Below are 16,989 nucleotides of genomic sequence, written 5' to 3'. Positions count from 1 at the left end.
GTTAAAGAATATTTGAAGAATCAATGGAATCAACTTGATTTAGACTCCAAGTAGTTTCACGATTTCCCCTCTTTTTGACTATGAAAGAGTTCATCTAGTAAAGCTCTAAATTTTGTATATTTACCTTCTAATATAATAATCATACCTTCTACTTTCTCCGTATGAAAGGGTAAATTTGAAGGGGATTTGGCATCAGCAGTATCATCAGAATTTATTTCTTTAAAAAGATAAAAAAGTAGAGCAAGTGAACCATAGCGTAAAATAGAAGGGCGCTTTTTATAAGAAATATATTTCTAGGGAAAGACCGAGTTAACTGGAGTTTATAAAGTTTACTAAATTAAATAAAAAGAAAAAAAGCAAGAATGAAGTCTTCAAGTAAATTGTTAGAATTTAGCTATACGTTCTTTCCAAGAACAAAGATATATATCAATCTAGGATTTTAAAAAAATAAAGAAATGTTTTAAAATCCAATATTGTAAATCTGGTATCTTTCATAAAATATTCAAAATAAAAAACTGAAAAAATGTAGAACTTTATTTATGTGCTAATTTTTACTTAAGTTTTTTTTAATTTTTCCAACTTTCACGAATAATATTTAAAAGCAATTAGTAGAAAATTTTTGAATTCGTCATATATAGAACAAACAAAATATATTTGTAATAAAAATAACTAGCCCCAGCTTTGTAGCTATGGTAAAAAGCAAGAACAATTTTAAATAGAGTACTTGAGATTTTTTTAAAGCATACGTTAATATTAAGTAAAAAGACGATACTTAAAAAAAGTAAAATAATTGAACCAAGGCAAAGGCAAACAAATTGTATTTAGGCATATCAGTTTAGAAACATTTATGAGGAAAAGGCTCTCAGTAGTTTCTTTGCCTAAATTGCAAACCACATAATAAAACATAAGATAGAAAGAAAACATGGAAAAATTTTAACAAAAACAAATTTTAATTGCATATGTCGTTGTTACTCCAAATGAATCTCAATTTCACCAGCAACAGCTTTAACTAATTTTATAAATATACCTAAAATTGTTTTCTTCTTTTCAGATCTAGCCAAACATAATAGAATTCATGATTTGTAAACACAAAAGACATTTTGCTGAAATGTCAAAAACCCTTAAAAGTTACACTTAAAAACGCTTGTATACACTATAATATACAAAAATTAAAAATAACATACCAATACAGTTTGAAGATTCAGTAACAACAACATGATCCGATGCAGCTGATTTTTTTCGAATTGCCTGCGCTTTTTCATAAAATTCTTTTGCTTTGTCATATTCTTTAGTAGAATGATATACATTACCAAGATTGTTTAAAGTCGTAGCTACATCAACATGTTCAGGACCTAGTGATTTTTGCCGAATTTTTAACGCTTTTTCATAACAATTTTTGGCTTTGGCATATTTGTTTGTCCTATAATACATATTACCAAGAATGCTTAAAGTGGTAGCCACGTCAACATGTTCAGAACCTAGTGATTTTTGTCGAACTTCCAGCGCTTTTTCATAACACTCTTTGGCTTTGGCATATTTGTTGGTTTCATAATACACATTACCAAGATTGTTTAAAATCGTAGCTCCATCAACATGTTCAGGACCTTGTAATTTTTGTCGAAATTTTAACGCTTTTTTATAACACTCTTTGGCTTTGGCATATTTGTTGGTATCATAATAAACATTACCAAGAATGTTTAAAGTCATAGCTACATCAACATGTTCAAGAGCTAGTGATTTTTGTTGAATTTCCAACGCTTTTTCGTGAAATTCTTTTGCTTTGTCAAATTCTTTAGTACGATGGTGCACATCGCCAAGCTTGTTTAAAGTCGTACCTACATAAACATGTTCAACACCAAGTGATTTTTAAGTCAAGTTGATTATATGAAAATTAAACTTCAGTTCGTATCATTGGAAAGGCTGTTTTATGATTTCACAAATAATGCTTCATTAATTGTATGTTAAATGAACGTCTGATAAAGATCAGGTAAACGTTGTATGAACGTCTGATATATGTTTTATGAACGTCGGATGGACGTTGTATGAACGTTGGATAAACGTCTTATATACGTCGGATAAACGTTGTATGAACATTGTATAAACGTTGGGCTTATGTTTAAAATACGTTACATCTCAACGTTCATCCTAACGTTGCCTCCACGTTCCTACGATCTGACAAAAAAATGTACACTCAACGTTGGTCCCCGACGTTGAGTAGACGTTCGACGAAAGTTGGTACTAAGTTGAGACAACGTGATTTTGCTTGCTGGGTGAAAGGAAAACCCTCGGAAAAGAGTTTTATTATGCAGACGAAACAAAATTAAAAATGATTTATTCTTACTGACAAAAATTAGAAAAGTTAAAGCAAACCCTTAGAAAACAGCAGGAACGAGAAAGAAACCAAGATTTGTTTCATGTCAAATAATGCCGTATATAATAAACATTTTAGCAACCTCGCTTTCACGATCTTTACTTTACTACGGGCTCAGCTGGTGCAAAAGGACCTCGGTCCGTCCGTAAAGACCTCGAGCTCAGTTGTTAAGGCCTTAATATACATGAAAAAATTTCTCAATTCTGGCTGGCTCGTATATTACGATTAAATTGGATGTTAATTTTCTGAAGATGAAATTCAAATCACTTTCAAAAGAAATCAGTACGGCACAACGGAATATTTGAATATGCATCCTCCCAACCCCACAATTAACGTTCTAGTTACGCTACTGTTCATGGCTTTCACGCACGCAGCTAGAACAAGGTAACGACTTTTGGCAGTGTTTAAATTTTTTTCCGAACACGTTTTGCAAACGGTGAATTGTAAGCTCATTCACTAAAGAAAATTTACTTAAACTTGCGCCAGCCATTGCATTTGCTTTGCTTACTTTAATTTAACTTTCACGCCTTTGAAATGTTTTATTTTGATTAGATCTTAGATCACTTCTTTGTTTGATTAACCAATCAGGAGCAAATTTTTTTAAAAAAAAATGCACTGTATTTCCTTATTCCTGCATCGTGTTTCTTAATTTTTTTTCCACTTGTATTTACAATAAATTGCACTGCTCTTAATTAACCAATGAGAAGTGAGTAATTTTTTCAAATATATTATTAAAGCTTAATTCAATAAAACCAATCTAATGTTGGCTTCTGAATTTTACATGAAAATGGCGATTATTAAAAATGGACAAATGGCCTTTTAATTTTAGTTTAACAAAATTTAGCAACATTTTTACCTTTATGGAGAACGCCTTCAGCCAAATTATTTTTCTCGATCTTGCGAAGGGCAGCGGCAAGTTCTTTGTACCACAACTGCTTATTTTCTCGTGATTCAAACCAAAACTTTAGCATTTCAAACCCTTGCCAGACCACTTTGCGATGATTTAATTCAATTTCCTTTATTTTTGCATCTTTGATGTTCAGAAATATTGCCAAATTCTTCCATTTATTAGGAATTTCTTCAACAATCTCTAGCAGAATTTGGTTAATTTCTGCAAAAAAACGCACATTTGAAAGCAAGTTAATAGAATTTTTTACTTTAGAAGAAAATGTTGGACATCCTACATCAACTATATAAATATACATAGCATGAGACTTGTTAAAATACATCAAAGGTGTGTCATGTTGATTTCAGAACAATTACAAATAATAATATAATAGTGCATTCACTAGTAATGTGTCAAAATGATAGCACCAAATTTGTGTGATCTACATTGGAAGTTTTTTCAAAGTGCGTTTTGCTACAGTAAAATTTATTCGTTATTTTTTGCATCATTTAAACTACATACGGTACGTAGCATTAAATTTTCAGTCAACACAAATGATTGCCCAACTCAAAATACAAATAAATCCATTTTTTTAAAGAAATTAGTAATTATTTGTAACGTATCGTCTTTGCACAAGATATCATCAGACAGGTAATTAAAATGATCAAGTTTGCGTTTATATTTACATATTAGAAGTGTAGTCATAAGTGTTAGATTACAGTAAGGTGTGGTGAGCATGATATATATGTATATAAAAATATTATAAAAAGTATGTGTGAAGATACTGATATGGAGTGTGAAATGGACGCAAAACGTTGTGAGATATTTAGAAAAGTTCGAGTGGGATGGAACTGCCTTGGGCAATAAGTGTAGGTGTTAGATTTGAGAACGGGAGGCTTTCAAGGATCATTAATTTAGGAGTTTAAGGTGAGGATGAGATGATAGTGAAGTCTTCAAAGGAAGCTGTGTCACCTGATATGTTGATGTGAGATATGATAATGGATTTGCTAGGGCATAATGACTGTTTTAAAATGCACCAGATTTCAGGAACTTGGGAATCTTATCCTTGAAAGGAAAGAAGGAGGAAATGTGTGTAGAAGGACGGAAAACAAATCTAATGTTAACGCGACCGGAGGCAGCGTTGTAGAGGCGGTTAAGTTGTGTGCGTATTTGGAGAGAGTGTGAGCATGTGTAGGGAAGGCAGAAATAGACGAACTTCTTGGGCACAATGATAATAGGTGGTTTGGGAGAAAAGACGTTGTCGTGGAAGAGGCGAACTGTGTTGTCAAAAAGTTGACAGGGGAAACCATTTGTATCAAAGAGTTTTCGAACCATCTTTAGTTGATTGTAGACGTTTTCGTAGCTTGAGCAGATGCTAAAAGTACGGTGAATAATGGTAGAGATAAGGCATTGTTTATAAGTGAGGGGGATGAAGCTATGGAGATTGGTGAAGAGTCCAGTAAATGTTGGTTTCCGGTAAATGGATGTTACGAATTTTCCGTCAGAACGTGTGATATCAATGTCTAGAAAGGGGAGATTGTTATTTTGTACGGTTTTAGAAGTGAAAGTTATGTTAGGATGTTGTTTGTTGACAAAATTGAAGACATCGCCCTGTCTGGCCATCGTAACTACAACTGACCAAACTTCATATATACACAAGATGAAATTGACTGTCTCAACGACCTGAAAAATGACACTACAATCGCCATCATGAAACTTGACAAGGGCAACGATATAGTAATAATTAATAAAGAAGACTACAACAAGAAAATGGATGATATTCTTTCCGACAAAACTAAATTTGAACTACTTGACGAAGATCAGATTGAAATCACCCTATAACGTGAAGGAAAAGTGAAATCGCTTTTAAAAACACTGTTAGCGTCAATCGCTATCAACAAAAACACGCACTAGGAACTATACACCACTGGATCTCGCATAGGTAATCTATACGGACTGCCAAAATTTCATAAATTGACCATACCCCTCAGACCCATAATCTCATCCATCAACCATTATCCTTATAACATCGCAAAATTCTAAATACTCACTCCAATCTCTACCTATAATCATCAAAGACTCTTTTTCATTCGTTCAATAACTCTTAAACAGAAACATCAACTCAAGCAGTGTTGTTATAGAAAGCTTTGACGTAAAGTCACAATTGATATCATTCTTAGCATCTTATTCTCTAACACGTCCACATTGAACAATTTTTCACGTTCCCAACTACATAACCAACTCACATTAGCTGTAAAGCCCTGTCATTTCAACTTTGACGGTGTTGCAATGGGTAACCGGTTAGGACCACTTTTTGCCAACATCTTTATGTCACATCACGAAAAAAAAATGGTTAAATAACTGTCAATTAATATTCAAACCCCTCCTGTACAGACGATACGTTGATGACTGCTTTCTTCTTTTTTATTCCCATGATAACATACTTCTGGTCCTCAATTTTCTCAACCAACAAAATCCTAACATGACTTTCAATTCTGAAACCGAACAAAATAACAATCTCCCCTTTCTAGAAGTTGATATCACATGTTCTGACTGAAAATACGTAACATCCGTTTACAGGAAACCCAACTCGTAACCCACTTCCATAGCTTCATCCCCTCACTTATAAACGCTGCCTTCTCTCTACCACTATTAACCGTACTTTCAGCATCTGTTCAAGCTACGAAAACTTCTACAATCAATTAGAGATGGTTCGAAACTCTTTGTTCCAATGATTTCCCCTCTTCATTTTTTTGACAACACTGCTTGCCTCTTCGTCAACAATGTCTTTTCCCCCAAACCGCCTATTATCACCGTGCCCAAGAAGCTCGCATCTTCTGCCTTGCATACACAGGCTCACACTCTCTCTAAATACGCACACAATTTAACCGCCTGTGCAAGGCTGCATTTCCTCAATTAACATTAGATTTGTTATCCGTCCATTTATGCGCATTTCCTCTTTCTTTCCTTTTAAGGAAAAGATTTCCAAGCTCCTGAAATCTGATGTTGTTTATCTCTTTAAGTGTCGACACTGCAACGCGTCTTATGTTGGTCAAACAACACGCCATATTCAAACCAGAATCTCGGAGCACCTTGGACTTTCGCCCCTGACTGGAAAACAGTCATCATGCCCTACCAAATCCGGCTTCTTATCTCACATCAACATATCAGGTCACACCAGAGCCCTCTATAGTACAAGAGTTGGGACATGTATTGTTCTCTTATATGTACACGCTGATTGGTCAGTTTCGGTCATCTGATCAAAACCCGCCATTTTGGTTCCTACTTTTGAAACTTGTACTAGTGTTTACATAGCGATTATTATTAGTGTTCACAGTTTTTAAGATAAATATGGTGTTTTGTTGCGTGTGGGTGCAATAATCGTTCATCTGACGGATACAAAATGTACCGCATACCCTCAGGGTCGAGAAACAACGAAAACGAAAGAAATGGCTTTGTGCAATAAAAAGAGAGAACTTTAACACGGCGTCGGCGAGACTTTGCGAGGCAATTATACTCTTGTTGTTCTTTAGATAATTAACATGACAATGACAATGTAAATTTTAAAATTTTAATAAATATTTACAACAAATTTGTATTTGTGTGTTGTGATATTGTGGTACGGCTCCTTAAGGTTCACTTCGAAGCGAATCAATTCGAGCCTAAAATCCCCGGCAAACTTCGACCAAACGCAGTACCAACTCTGTTCACACATCGAAAGCCTGTGCTTCGAAGAAAGAGTCCAACTAAACGAGAATTAAAAGTGAACACTGGTCAGTATTCTAACGTTTTGGCATCTTCAGTACATTATAAATTATTGACCAATGGGAAATATACACATGTTTACCTTCTTGTTCACATAGTGTCACCACAACCTGTTGCCATTGAGAGTGATAGTAGCCAAGATGATAATAATCTTGACTCTGTACAATCTACAATGACTGTGACTGAGTTGGACTTGAGCAATCCTCAAAGTAGCACAAATAGTCAAAGTCACACAAAGCTGCGAGAGGAATCGGAAATGTTGAAGAAAGAGCTGATAAAAGCAAAAGAAAATCATAAAAACCTAGCAAACAACATATCTGCTTTATTTAATGAAGACCAAATAGCCTACCTTTCCAAGAAGCCTGGTTATGGAAAAGGTTAAGCAATACCATTTTTAAATTGATGAAGTATATTAATGAAATTTTGCACTTCCACACTAAAAAAACAAATATATTAAATATAAGTTTAAAATTTACATTTGATTTTTTTATTTTTAGTTAGGTGGTCAAATAACACAATTGAAAGTGCTATAAAAATAAGATATTCATGTGGAGCAACTGGATACAGCACTTTACTTGGGATGAATTATCCATTACCTTCTATAAGAACACTTAATCGACGAATGGAGCACATTGAATTTTCCTCGGGTCTTACATATGAGGTTTTTGCAGCATTGCAATTGAAGGTAAACATACAAACTAATAGAAAACACAAAAGCATTACTGTTGTGTTTTGACTTTCTAAAGTAGCTACATAAGAATACCTACATATTGTATACTGAAGGTTAATTTGCATTGAAAGGCTTCCTCCATGGGAGATCAAGAAAGAGACTGTGTTCTTTTGCTTGACGAAATGGCAATCATTCCATCATATGATTTTGACACAAGAACTGAGTCAGTCATCGGCCATTGCTCTCTCTCTGGCAGCAATGAAAAGACATGCAAGACACAATGGCAACACATGCCATGGTTTTCATGTTATGTGGTTTGACAGCAAGATGGAAACAAGTTGTTGCGTACTTCTTCACTGGAAATTCATTCTCAGCTAAAGAAGTGAAAGATATTATCATTGAGATAATTCAAAGGGCAAGTGAATGCAATTTAACAGTTTATAATGTCACTATGGATATGGGAGGGGGGCAACCAGGCTGTTCTTCGGGAATTTGGGATCTATTGTAAAGTAAAAAGAGAAAATGATGAATTGGGACAGTGTAATGATACTGTGGAAATAGTCAATACCATTCAGCATCCTGTTATTGAGGGTCAGAGACTTACATTTATGCCTGATGTTCCACATGTTTTGAAGAATATCAGGAATCATCTGACTCGTGGACAAACATTTTTCATCCCACAGTATGCCATTGCTGAGTGCAATTTACCTACAAATGCAGTCACAATAAACCACATCAAAAAGCTGGTTAATTATGATTCTTTGCATAATCTAAAGATTGCACCACACCTGAATGAAAAATGCTGTGATCCTGGGCATTTTGAAAAAATGAAAGTGAGCATGGCTAAGAATCTACTATCTAGAAAAACTGGGGCAGCCATTCGCTTTCTTATTCAGGAAAAAGTCCTGCCCAAGAATGCCACAACTACAGCATGGTTTTGTGATCAAGTTGGTCTGTGGTACGACCTGATGACATCACGTTCTCCAAAAATGGGTTTCAGTCTCTACACACATGAAAAACATACAGAAGTTGTATCTTTCCTTGAATCGATTATTAAACTTTTTTACCCAATTGAAAATAGGATCAGAATCAAATGCCAAGTGGAGGCCTGCGCAAACAGGAACAATTCTAGCAACCAAAACCATTCTTGAACTTCAGAACTGCTTCATTTTGGAAAAACAATACAAGTTCCTTCTGACCAGCCGCTTCACACAAGATGCTTTAGAAAATCTTTTTTCTACAATCAGATTCAAGAATCCAATACCAAGTGCATTGGAATTCAAAATGCACTAAGAAACATCACAGTGTCACAGTGCATCTCTGGAAAATCTACTTCCTCATATGAGACAGATGAAGTATCAGAGACACACTGTTTCTTGGAGAAATCTTTTCCTACATCAAAACATGAAGAAAGTCAATCGTTTTCTGTAGAACCGAGCGATTTTATTCTTGATCTCTACATCAGAATTGTCAAGCTTGGACCATCTTGGAGGGTATGCAGTCCACCAGTTCATCAAACTAAATGGTCACTGCCACGAATGTTTGAAAACCTTACTTGCAGATCCTCCTAAACCAGAATTGCATGACTATATCGTATCAATGCAAAGTCTTGTCCAGCTTCGCGACAACACCGGATCATCTCTTACATATATTTCGCAAGAGGTAAAGAAATTACTCCTTCGTGCAGAGAGCATATTCGTGGCTAGTGAGGCACAAGTAATGAAAGTGAATAGTATCCTGAGTGCTCTTGTTGACAAATGCCTTGCCATGGCTGACAGTAATATTCCCGATTGCCACCAAGCTAAGTCAAAGATTTTAAAAACCTATTTTCGTGTCAGGATTTACGCTCTTCTTCGAAAGAAAAAAACTGAAAACATGAAATCTTCTTCTGGCAATGGCTCACGATCTGTTGCAATGCGAGAATTAGTTAATCGCAAATGAAATAATGCCAACTCCAAAGTAGCAAGTAGCATCATTCAAATCTTGAACAGAAAACTGCATGATTACTATGATTCGAAGTTTCGAACAAAGTCTTGTCCAAGTATTTGATAACACTGATGCCAGGATAACATTGCCGCTTGTCACCAAGCTTAAAGATCTTGAAAACTTCTTACAGAGTCGGAATATAAGCCGAGAAAACACGTTCACGTACGAAAAATACTTCTTACAATGGGTCACGATCAATTTGAAGCACGAACTAGTAAACCGCAAACGAAGCTCAAACCAATGAAATTAAATCAGGTCTGCCGCAAATCGTTAAAAAAACGCAAAGAGCTTGCTATTATTCCTAATATATTTGATACTACCATGGAATAAGCTTAAATTGCCTTCTTCTTTTGCATATAAACCCAATTTCCAATAGTATTATTATAGTTTAACTTTGCAAGTAGGAACCAAAATGGCGGCTCCGCGCTCGCCCCAGACCATTTGTCCCAACTCTTGCTAATAGAGGGCTCTGGGTCACACAGCTTCCTTTGACGAATTCACTATCATCTCATCGTCACCTTAAACTCCTGACTTAATGATCAATGAAAGCCCCTGTTCTCAAATCTAACACCTAAACTGAATGTCCAAGACAGTTCCATCCCAGTTGAAATTTTCTAAATATCCCACTACGTTTTGCGTCCATTTCACACTCCATATTAATATCTTCACTCATACTTTATACAATATTTTTATATACATATATATCATGTTCATCACACCTTAATGTAATCTAACACTTATAACTACACTTCTAATATGTAAATATAAACGCACACTTGATCATTTTAATTACCTGTCTGATGATGTCTTGTGTAAAAACGAAACGTTACAAATAATAAATGATTACTTTAAAAAAAATCGCTTTATTTCGAATTTTATGTTGGGCAATTGTCTTCTTAGCACGAATCCGTTTCCCGCATGGCAAGTCTCTCGCTACAACATTGATGATGTAAACAATAATTTATTTTTGCATAAAGGATGTGTCATTATGTTTTAACAGCGAGATAAATTCCTTAGCTTTTTCAAGAATAGGCTATTACTCGTGTCAGTGCTTTGTAGAGTCTTTTTATTCTTCGTATTGTCAATTTTACACCACAACTAACTTATTCTAATCATAATACATTGAGCTATACATGCACCGCAGTGTTAAGCATACCGATAAGCATAAAGTCTACTTACTACAATTGCTGGAGTCTAAATGTAGTGCACATAACGGCGTTGTATTTTATAAAATTATTGGAATGATAAAAGAAAACAAGAATGCCGAGTGTTAGCATGAAAGCGCAAGTGTTACAGGGAAACTTATACTCTTCACATATTTACTACATTTGACTTGGTGTGCTATAATCCTACAGTCGTTTAGGCAATTAAATGTTTTCGAAATAAGTAATAAGCCCAATGCCAAAAATTTACTGTTTCATTTTTCATTTGTTAGAACCATTTGACTAAGCAGGTTTTAAAGCGCATCAATCTGATTTATTAGCAACCTGTATTTAGATTTATTCCAATCAAAAACTGATCATGCATGACAATCTCCCTAACTTATGATAAATCTTTTACTCTTGCAAAGCATTGTAAAACTATAATAGCATTAAATAAGGTCAATAAACAGGAGGTTGCAGGAATACCATGGAAATTACACCAAGCCACCCATGGGTCATGTATTGTTTATTCTACTGTAGAGTGATAGTCACTTTTATGCTTACATAACACTGCATGGTCATGATTATAAAACACAGTTAAGTTGTGGCTACAGAACGTTAAGAAAAGCTTTTACTAGAGTTTACATAGAATCCCAAATGCAGCAATTACTACAATGTCTCACTGATTGGACAGAGTGCGGCATGTGAAAATTAAAGAAACACAGCCCATAAAATTTCAGGGCAATGATAGAACATTAAATCTCAACTCCAGCAAAGAACGTCATTTTGGAATCTTAGAAAGAAGGTTCCAAAAAACCTTATTGTAGACATTTCGCTAAGTGGAAAAAATCTTCCTAGAAGTCAAATTAACTCTTTCAATTTGAGGACAGATTAACCCGTCAACTTCCTTGCCTATCTATTTAAAAGTTTTCGGCTACAGTGCAATTATTACGGGCAAATCATCATTGACTGTAATAATTGCAACAGTTGAGATCTTTCAAAGAAAACAGACTGGTGTGAGAATTGGCAAAAGTTATATTTGAAATAAAACCAGATTTTCCGAAACGTAAAGTAATATACGATGTTAGAAAAGTATTGATATGCCAGAATTTAGTAACCCTGACGCCAGAACTCGAACTTAAACAACACAAACATAAACTAGTGATGCTGCTGTCAGCCTGTCACTTATATGGTGACAAATGAGTCATAACAACATAAGCTTGATTTTCAACTGTTGCAAAACCAGGAAAAACATATTTATCACTATAGAAACAAGCTAAAACTCACTAGGTCAGTATGCGTATTTCAAAAAAAACTTTCTGTTGATCTTCACTAATTTTTATCGAACAAAGTATTAAATTTTGTGATGACATGCCTATTACAATACGTTTATAAAAAGAAATCAATGCAAACTTCAAAAATTTATGTTTCTATCATGGCTAGTGACATACCTGACGAAAAGTTGAAGTTGAATAATCAAACAGACTTACATTAATTCCTGTGAATCTTAGGATATCGTTTGCGTAAAATACTGTTCAATGTGTATGCTATTTATCTTATTGCTTCTAGGCCATGGGCCGAATCACAAAAAGTCGTCTTGAAATAACATCGGCATGTGTCCACTGAGGAATCAGCTGAATTTTGCAGCATAGGTAATTTTTATTTAACAAATAGACAACATTTAAGCGTTGTCTATACAGACTTAGATACACGGGTATAACGTCATTTGCGATAAAAACTGAAGAAGTTGCCATGAGCCACCGGGGCGAGTATTGTTTCACTATTATTAGACTATTATTTCACCAAACAAACAGCAAAGTTAATTGAAAAGTTAATAAAGAGCAAAGCTCAAAAATTAAAACAATTCTCTCATAGCTCAACAAATGTCATAACATAACAAAACAAACACGACATCTCAGATACCATCTATCAAACTTATAGTTTAATATTGAAATAACAATTTGTTCTAGTTAGGTTGAAACAACATTAACAAAAAAATTCATTCAATATTCATTTCTTATCTTATAAAAACAAAAAATACAACGATGAATCACTGCTATTCTGAGTAGTATTTGAAGTAAATTTCGAGTAATTGAAAGGAAATGTAGCTTTGAAATTCATCTGCATGGTTCTAAAGAATCTTATGTGTATGTACTGAATTATAAGTCGCCAAAAGTAAAAATTAAAATAAGTCGATCGTTTTGTTTTTTCCTCCTCTTGCCTATTTCCCTGTTCTGTTTTCTTCTTAGCAATTGAACAATGCAAAACCAATTCAACAATTGTAATGTAATTTACAGGGCGCTGGTATGAGTACAAAACAAGAACTCTGAAGAGCAAAGATTTTCAGCAAAGATAAATTGTCAACGTAAAGGTCGTAAATCATTACTAGAATTTAACGCGGATTCCAACGTCATTTCGCCTTATTATACATGGAAGTTTTCTTCATTTAAAAGTATAAAAAGTAAAGATAGACCAAGGAGCCAAGTGCAAATGATGTTAATTTTTAGTTAGCACTATTTTTAAAGTAAATGGTTTGAACCCGGGAGTATCGTTACATGTTTGCAAATGATGATCGTCCAGGTTAACAACAACAAAAACAGTCCTTCTCAGAACTTTATTAACCTGGACGATCATCATTTACAAACATGTAGCACTATTTTTGATATGCATAACACAAAAAACTCGTCATCCGAGTGAGCACCTTCAGCAAGCTTTGTTGTTCACCATTGTTTATCAAGTGTAGTGAAAGACTTTTCACCCTAACGCTACCTAATTGGATGAGAAAAAGACTCTCTTTGCGTTGAAGACGTATAAACATAACATTGATTTCACCTTTCTATGATCTGATCATATATTCAAGATAAAATAATTGATTTTTCTCTTTTATGTGCAAGTTAAACAATGGACATACATCCTCAAGTTGATAAGTACTACTAGAGCAACATGATGGTTAAATATATTTTGGTTCTTCGATGGACGTTTGAAAAAATGCACAATTTTCGAACTTGGCCCATGGCCGTTTCGTTTCTGACTCATAACAAGAAAGAATTAAAATTAACTTATGACTTAAGATAGACTTCTCGTTCAGTTTTCAAATTAACATCAATAACCTTTACACATTTCCCGCATATAAAACATAAAGTGCAACCCAGTACATAGATGGGAAAGTTGGTAAAATAAATTGCTTCACACGTCAATGTTGTCATCTCTGTTTTTATGATTTTAGGATTAAAATTATGCACCGAAATATTTCGTCCCCAAGATTTATATCTCTTGAGTTTTTACATATTGTTTAATTTTTGCATTTTTAATAATGCTTGCGAGTTAATAAAAAATATTTTAACATAAAAAAGGCAAGGCGCACATGCTTTAAATTTGACTATATAGCTTTGATGATGTACATAATTATTCATGTTTGCATAAAGTGTCATTATGGACTTTCCAGCGAGAAAACCTCCTTAGGTCTTTAAAGAACAGGCCTTTACTCCTGTCTGTTCTCTGAAGAGTCTCTTAACTCTTCGTATTGATAATTTTATCCCACAACTAAACATATTCTTATCATACTACATTAAGAAATACATGCCCTGCAGTGTTAAGCATACCAATATGTATAAAATAAACTTATTACAATTGATGGTGTGTAAATATAATGCAAATAACGATGTCATATTTCATAAAAATATAACAATGATATAGGAAACAAAATGTAGAGTGTTTGCATGAAAGCAAGTGTTACAGGGAAACTTATACTCTTCACAAATTTTCTACATTTGACTTGGTGTGCTAGAATGCTACAGTCGTTTAAACAATAAGATGTTTTGGAACAAGATATGAGCCCCTTGCAAAATATTTGCTGTTTCCTTTCTCATTTCTTAGAACCATTTGACTAAGTAGAAATTATCGTGCAGCAACCTGATTGTCAGCAACATGTATTTAGAATTAAACCAATGAAAAACTGATCATCCATGGCAATCTCCCTACTTTATAAAAGCCACTATTTTTGAAAGCATTCCAAAAACCTAAAAGTATTAAATAAGGTCTGCAAACGGGAGGTTGCAGGAATATTAGGAAAATTATACCTGGCATTCCAGGTGTCAATTATTGTCAGTTTTACTATATAGTGTTTAAAAATTGAAAAACAACAACATTAAGAAATGGCTTGGAAATTTAATGCTTATATAACACTGCCTAGTCATGATTCTAAAATGCAGTTGAGTCGTTGTTACAGAATGTTGAGTTTTATACCTGATTTCACATAGAAACGCAAATGCAGTGATTACTACAGTGTCTTACTCACTGGACTAGGTGCGAGATTTGAACATGAATCTAATCTCACAATATAAATATTTAGAATCACCAAGGCTGTGAAGATGCGCATGGGCTGTTTGATAGCATTTATCCAACAAAGGAATGTCTCGTTCTACAAATCTCATCCAAAGTAACACAGCCCGTAAAAAAATAAGGACTAATTGTTTGTCTAATTTCAAGGCAAATATAGAACGTTACAACATCTCAACGATATCAAAAGACATCATGGAATCTTAAAGGTAGAGGCGTAACTGGAACTTTAGTTAAGGTGGGGAGGGTTTATAATGTTATATATTCAGTTGTGCCATACTGATTTCTTTTAAAATTCAATTCCCTTTTAAAAATAATCAGTATAGCACAACTGAATATATGAATATGCACCCCCAATTAACGTTCTAGTTACGCCTCTTCTTAGAGGGAATCTTATAATGTATATATTTCGCTAAGTTGAAAAGAATCTACGTAAAAAGACAGAAATTAAACCAGCTTTGCCAAATGTAAAGTAATATGCGATGTTAGAAAGGTACTGACTGCCAGAATTTAGTAACCCTGACGTCAAAACTCTAACTGAAACAACATACACATAAACTGTTTATGCTTCTGTTTCTTTATAAGGGGGCAAAGATGCTAAATCACTTATACGTTTTATAGAGAACTGGTAATAAATCACGAAAAACGTATTCACTGCTGGAAACAAAGTAAAACACACTTGGTCGGTGCGTGTATCTGCACAAGAAATTGTTTGTTAACTTCGCTAAGTTTTTATCAGTGTTTACTAAATAATGTAATAATATGCTTTTACAATAGGTTTCATACTATACAAATTTCTGCAAACTTTAAAAATATCATGTATCTACGTAGTGACGTAGCTGATGAAGAGTTGGAGTTAAAAAATTGAGCAAGACATACCTTAAATTGAAGTTATATATTTTAATTCTACTCGTCATCATGAAAAGCGAAGGCATGACATGCTTTTTCATATATCTACGTAATACAACAACAATAACACCCATGCATCTTCGTATATGGTTTGCGTTAGGTATTGCATGTTGAATTTGTATTCTTTTTATGCTACTCGTTCTTTCCTCACTCATATCAAGAAAGAAGTACAATCAAATTTTGCCTTACGAAAATTTGTTCAGTTTTTAAACAAACTGCATGCAAGGAGATTCACATATTTCACATATAAAAATAGTGCAACCTAATACAGATATGAAAAAGTTGGTTGAACTAAATTGTTTCAAGCGTAAATGTTGTCATTCCAGTTTTTATTGTCTTAAGATCAAAATTATGAAGGAAAGTATTTTTCTCCTAAGCTTTATGTCCTCTAAGTTTTTACATTGTTTTTTAATTTGTTGAACGTTTGATATTGTGCGTTAACAAAAAAATTGCCGCATAAAGAATGTAACTTAAACATGTTCTAAGATTTGAATCTTACTTTACGCAGTAAACTACTTGGTTTAAGCAAAGAGTTTTTTGTGGGATAAGTTATCTATGCAGTCAAAATGATTATTCTCAAATTTGATTTAAAATAGTTGTGATAATAAAATTGTCAATGAAGAATACAATTTAATTAATTTTCGTTTTTTCTTCCATATTTTTCCCTTCAGAACTGTATCTTTTTTGGGAAGGAATAGGGAAAAGTGAGACAACTGGGATAAGGAAAAGTGAGACGTGCTTTACATTTGAGGTTTTGTGTATAAAATTTGTTATAATCAATGCTGGTTTTTTAAAGTATCTTAATGCCACAAAAGTAACATGTGCTATTTGAAATAATACAATCTAAAAATAACACCAAAATTTGCAACGTTTTGCGTTATCTGTGATTGCAAAATGTTCTAACCGCTTAGTTTTATAACAA

General features: G+C 33.9%; 1 protein-coding gene and 2 long non-coding RNA genes across 4 annotated transcripts in view; all 3 read right to left on the bottom strand.

The window, feature by feature from the left end:
• Positions 1 to 16,989, bottom strand: part of LOC124455561 (nephrocystin-3-like) — a 43,538-nt gene that overhangs the window by 21,980 nt on the left and 4,569 nt on the right. The window contains exons 5-7 of the mRNA XM_047006200.1: positions 3,228 to 3,482; positions 1,185 to 1,835; positions 146 to 217 (exon numbers count right to left, since the gene is read on the bottom strand). Of these exons, the coding sequence (XP_046862156.1) occupies positions 146 to 217; positions 1,185 to 1,835; positions 3,228 to 3,482 (978 nt within the window). The remainder of the gene's footprint in view (positions 1 to 145; positions 218 to 1,184; positions 1,836 to 3,227; positions 3,483 to 16,989) is intronic.
• LOC124455568 lies at positions 7,260 to 7,931 on the bottom strand. Its single transcript, XR_006951904.1, has 4 exons — positions 7,790 to 7,931; positions 7,619 to 7,720; positions 7,372 to 7,458; positions 7,260 to 7,293 (listed from the first exon to the last, which is right to left on the bottom strand). It is a non-coding gene; the product is annotated as an uncharacterized LOC124455568 (long non-coding RNA).
• On the bottom strand, positions 7,973 to 8,971 carry LOC124455569. 2 transcript variants are annotated; one of them, XR_006951906.1, is made up of 4 exons: positions 8,760 to 8,971; positions 8,481 to 8,695; positions 8,297 to 8,400; positions 7,973 to 8,066 (listed from the first exon to the last, which is right to left on the bottom strand). It is a non-coding gene; the product is annotated as an uncharacterized LOC124455569 (long non-coding RNA). The 2 variants fall into 2 exon arrangements; XR_006951905.1 differs by lacking the exon at positions 7,973 to 8,066 and adding an exon at positions 8,158 to 8,191.

Source organism: Xenia sp. Carnegie-2017, unplaced genomic scaffold (genome assembly GCF_021976095.1).
Source record: "Xenia sp. Carnegie-2017 unplaced genomic scaffold, XeniaSp_v1 HiC_scaffold_4, whole genome shotgun sequence".
In the NCBI taxonomy this organism is placed as follows: domain Eukaryota; kingdom Metazoa; phylum Cnidaria; class Anthozoa; order Malacalcyonacea; family Xeniidae; genus Xenia; species Xenia sp. Carnegie-2017.
This window is presented reverse-complemented; position numbering and strand designations above follow the sequence as displayed.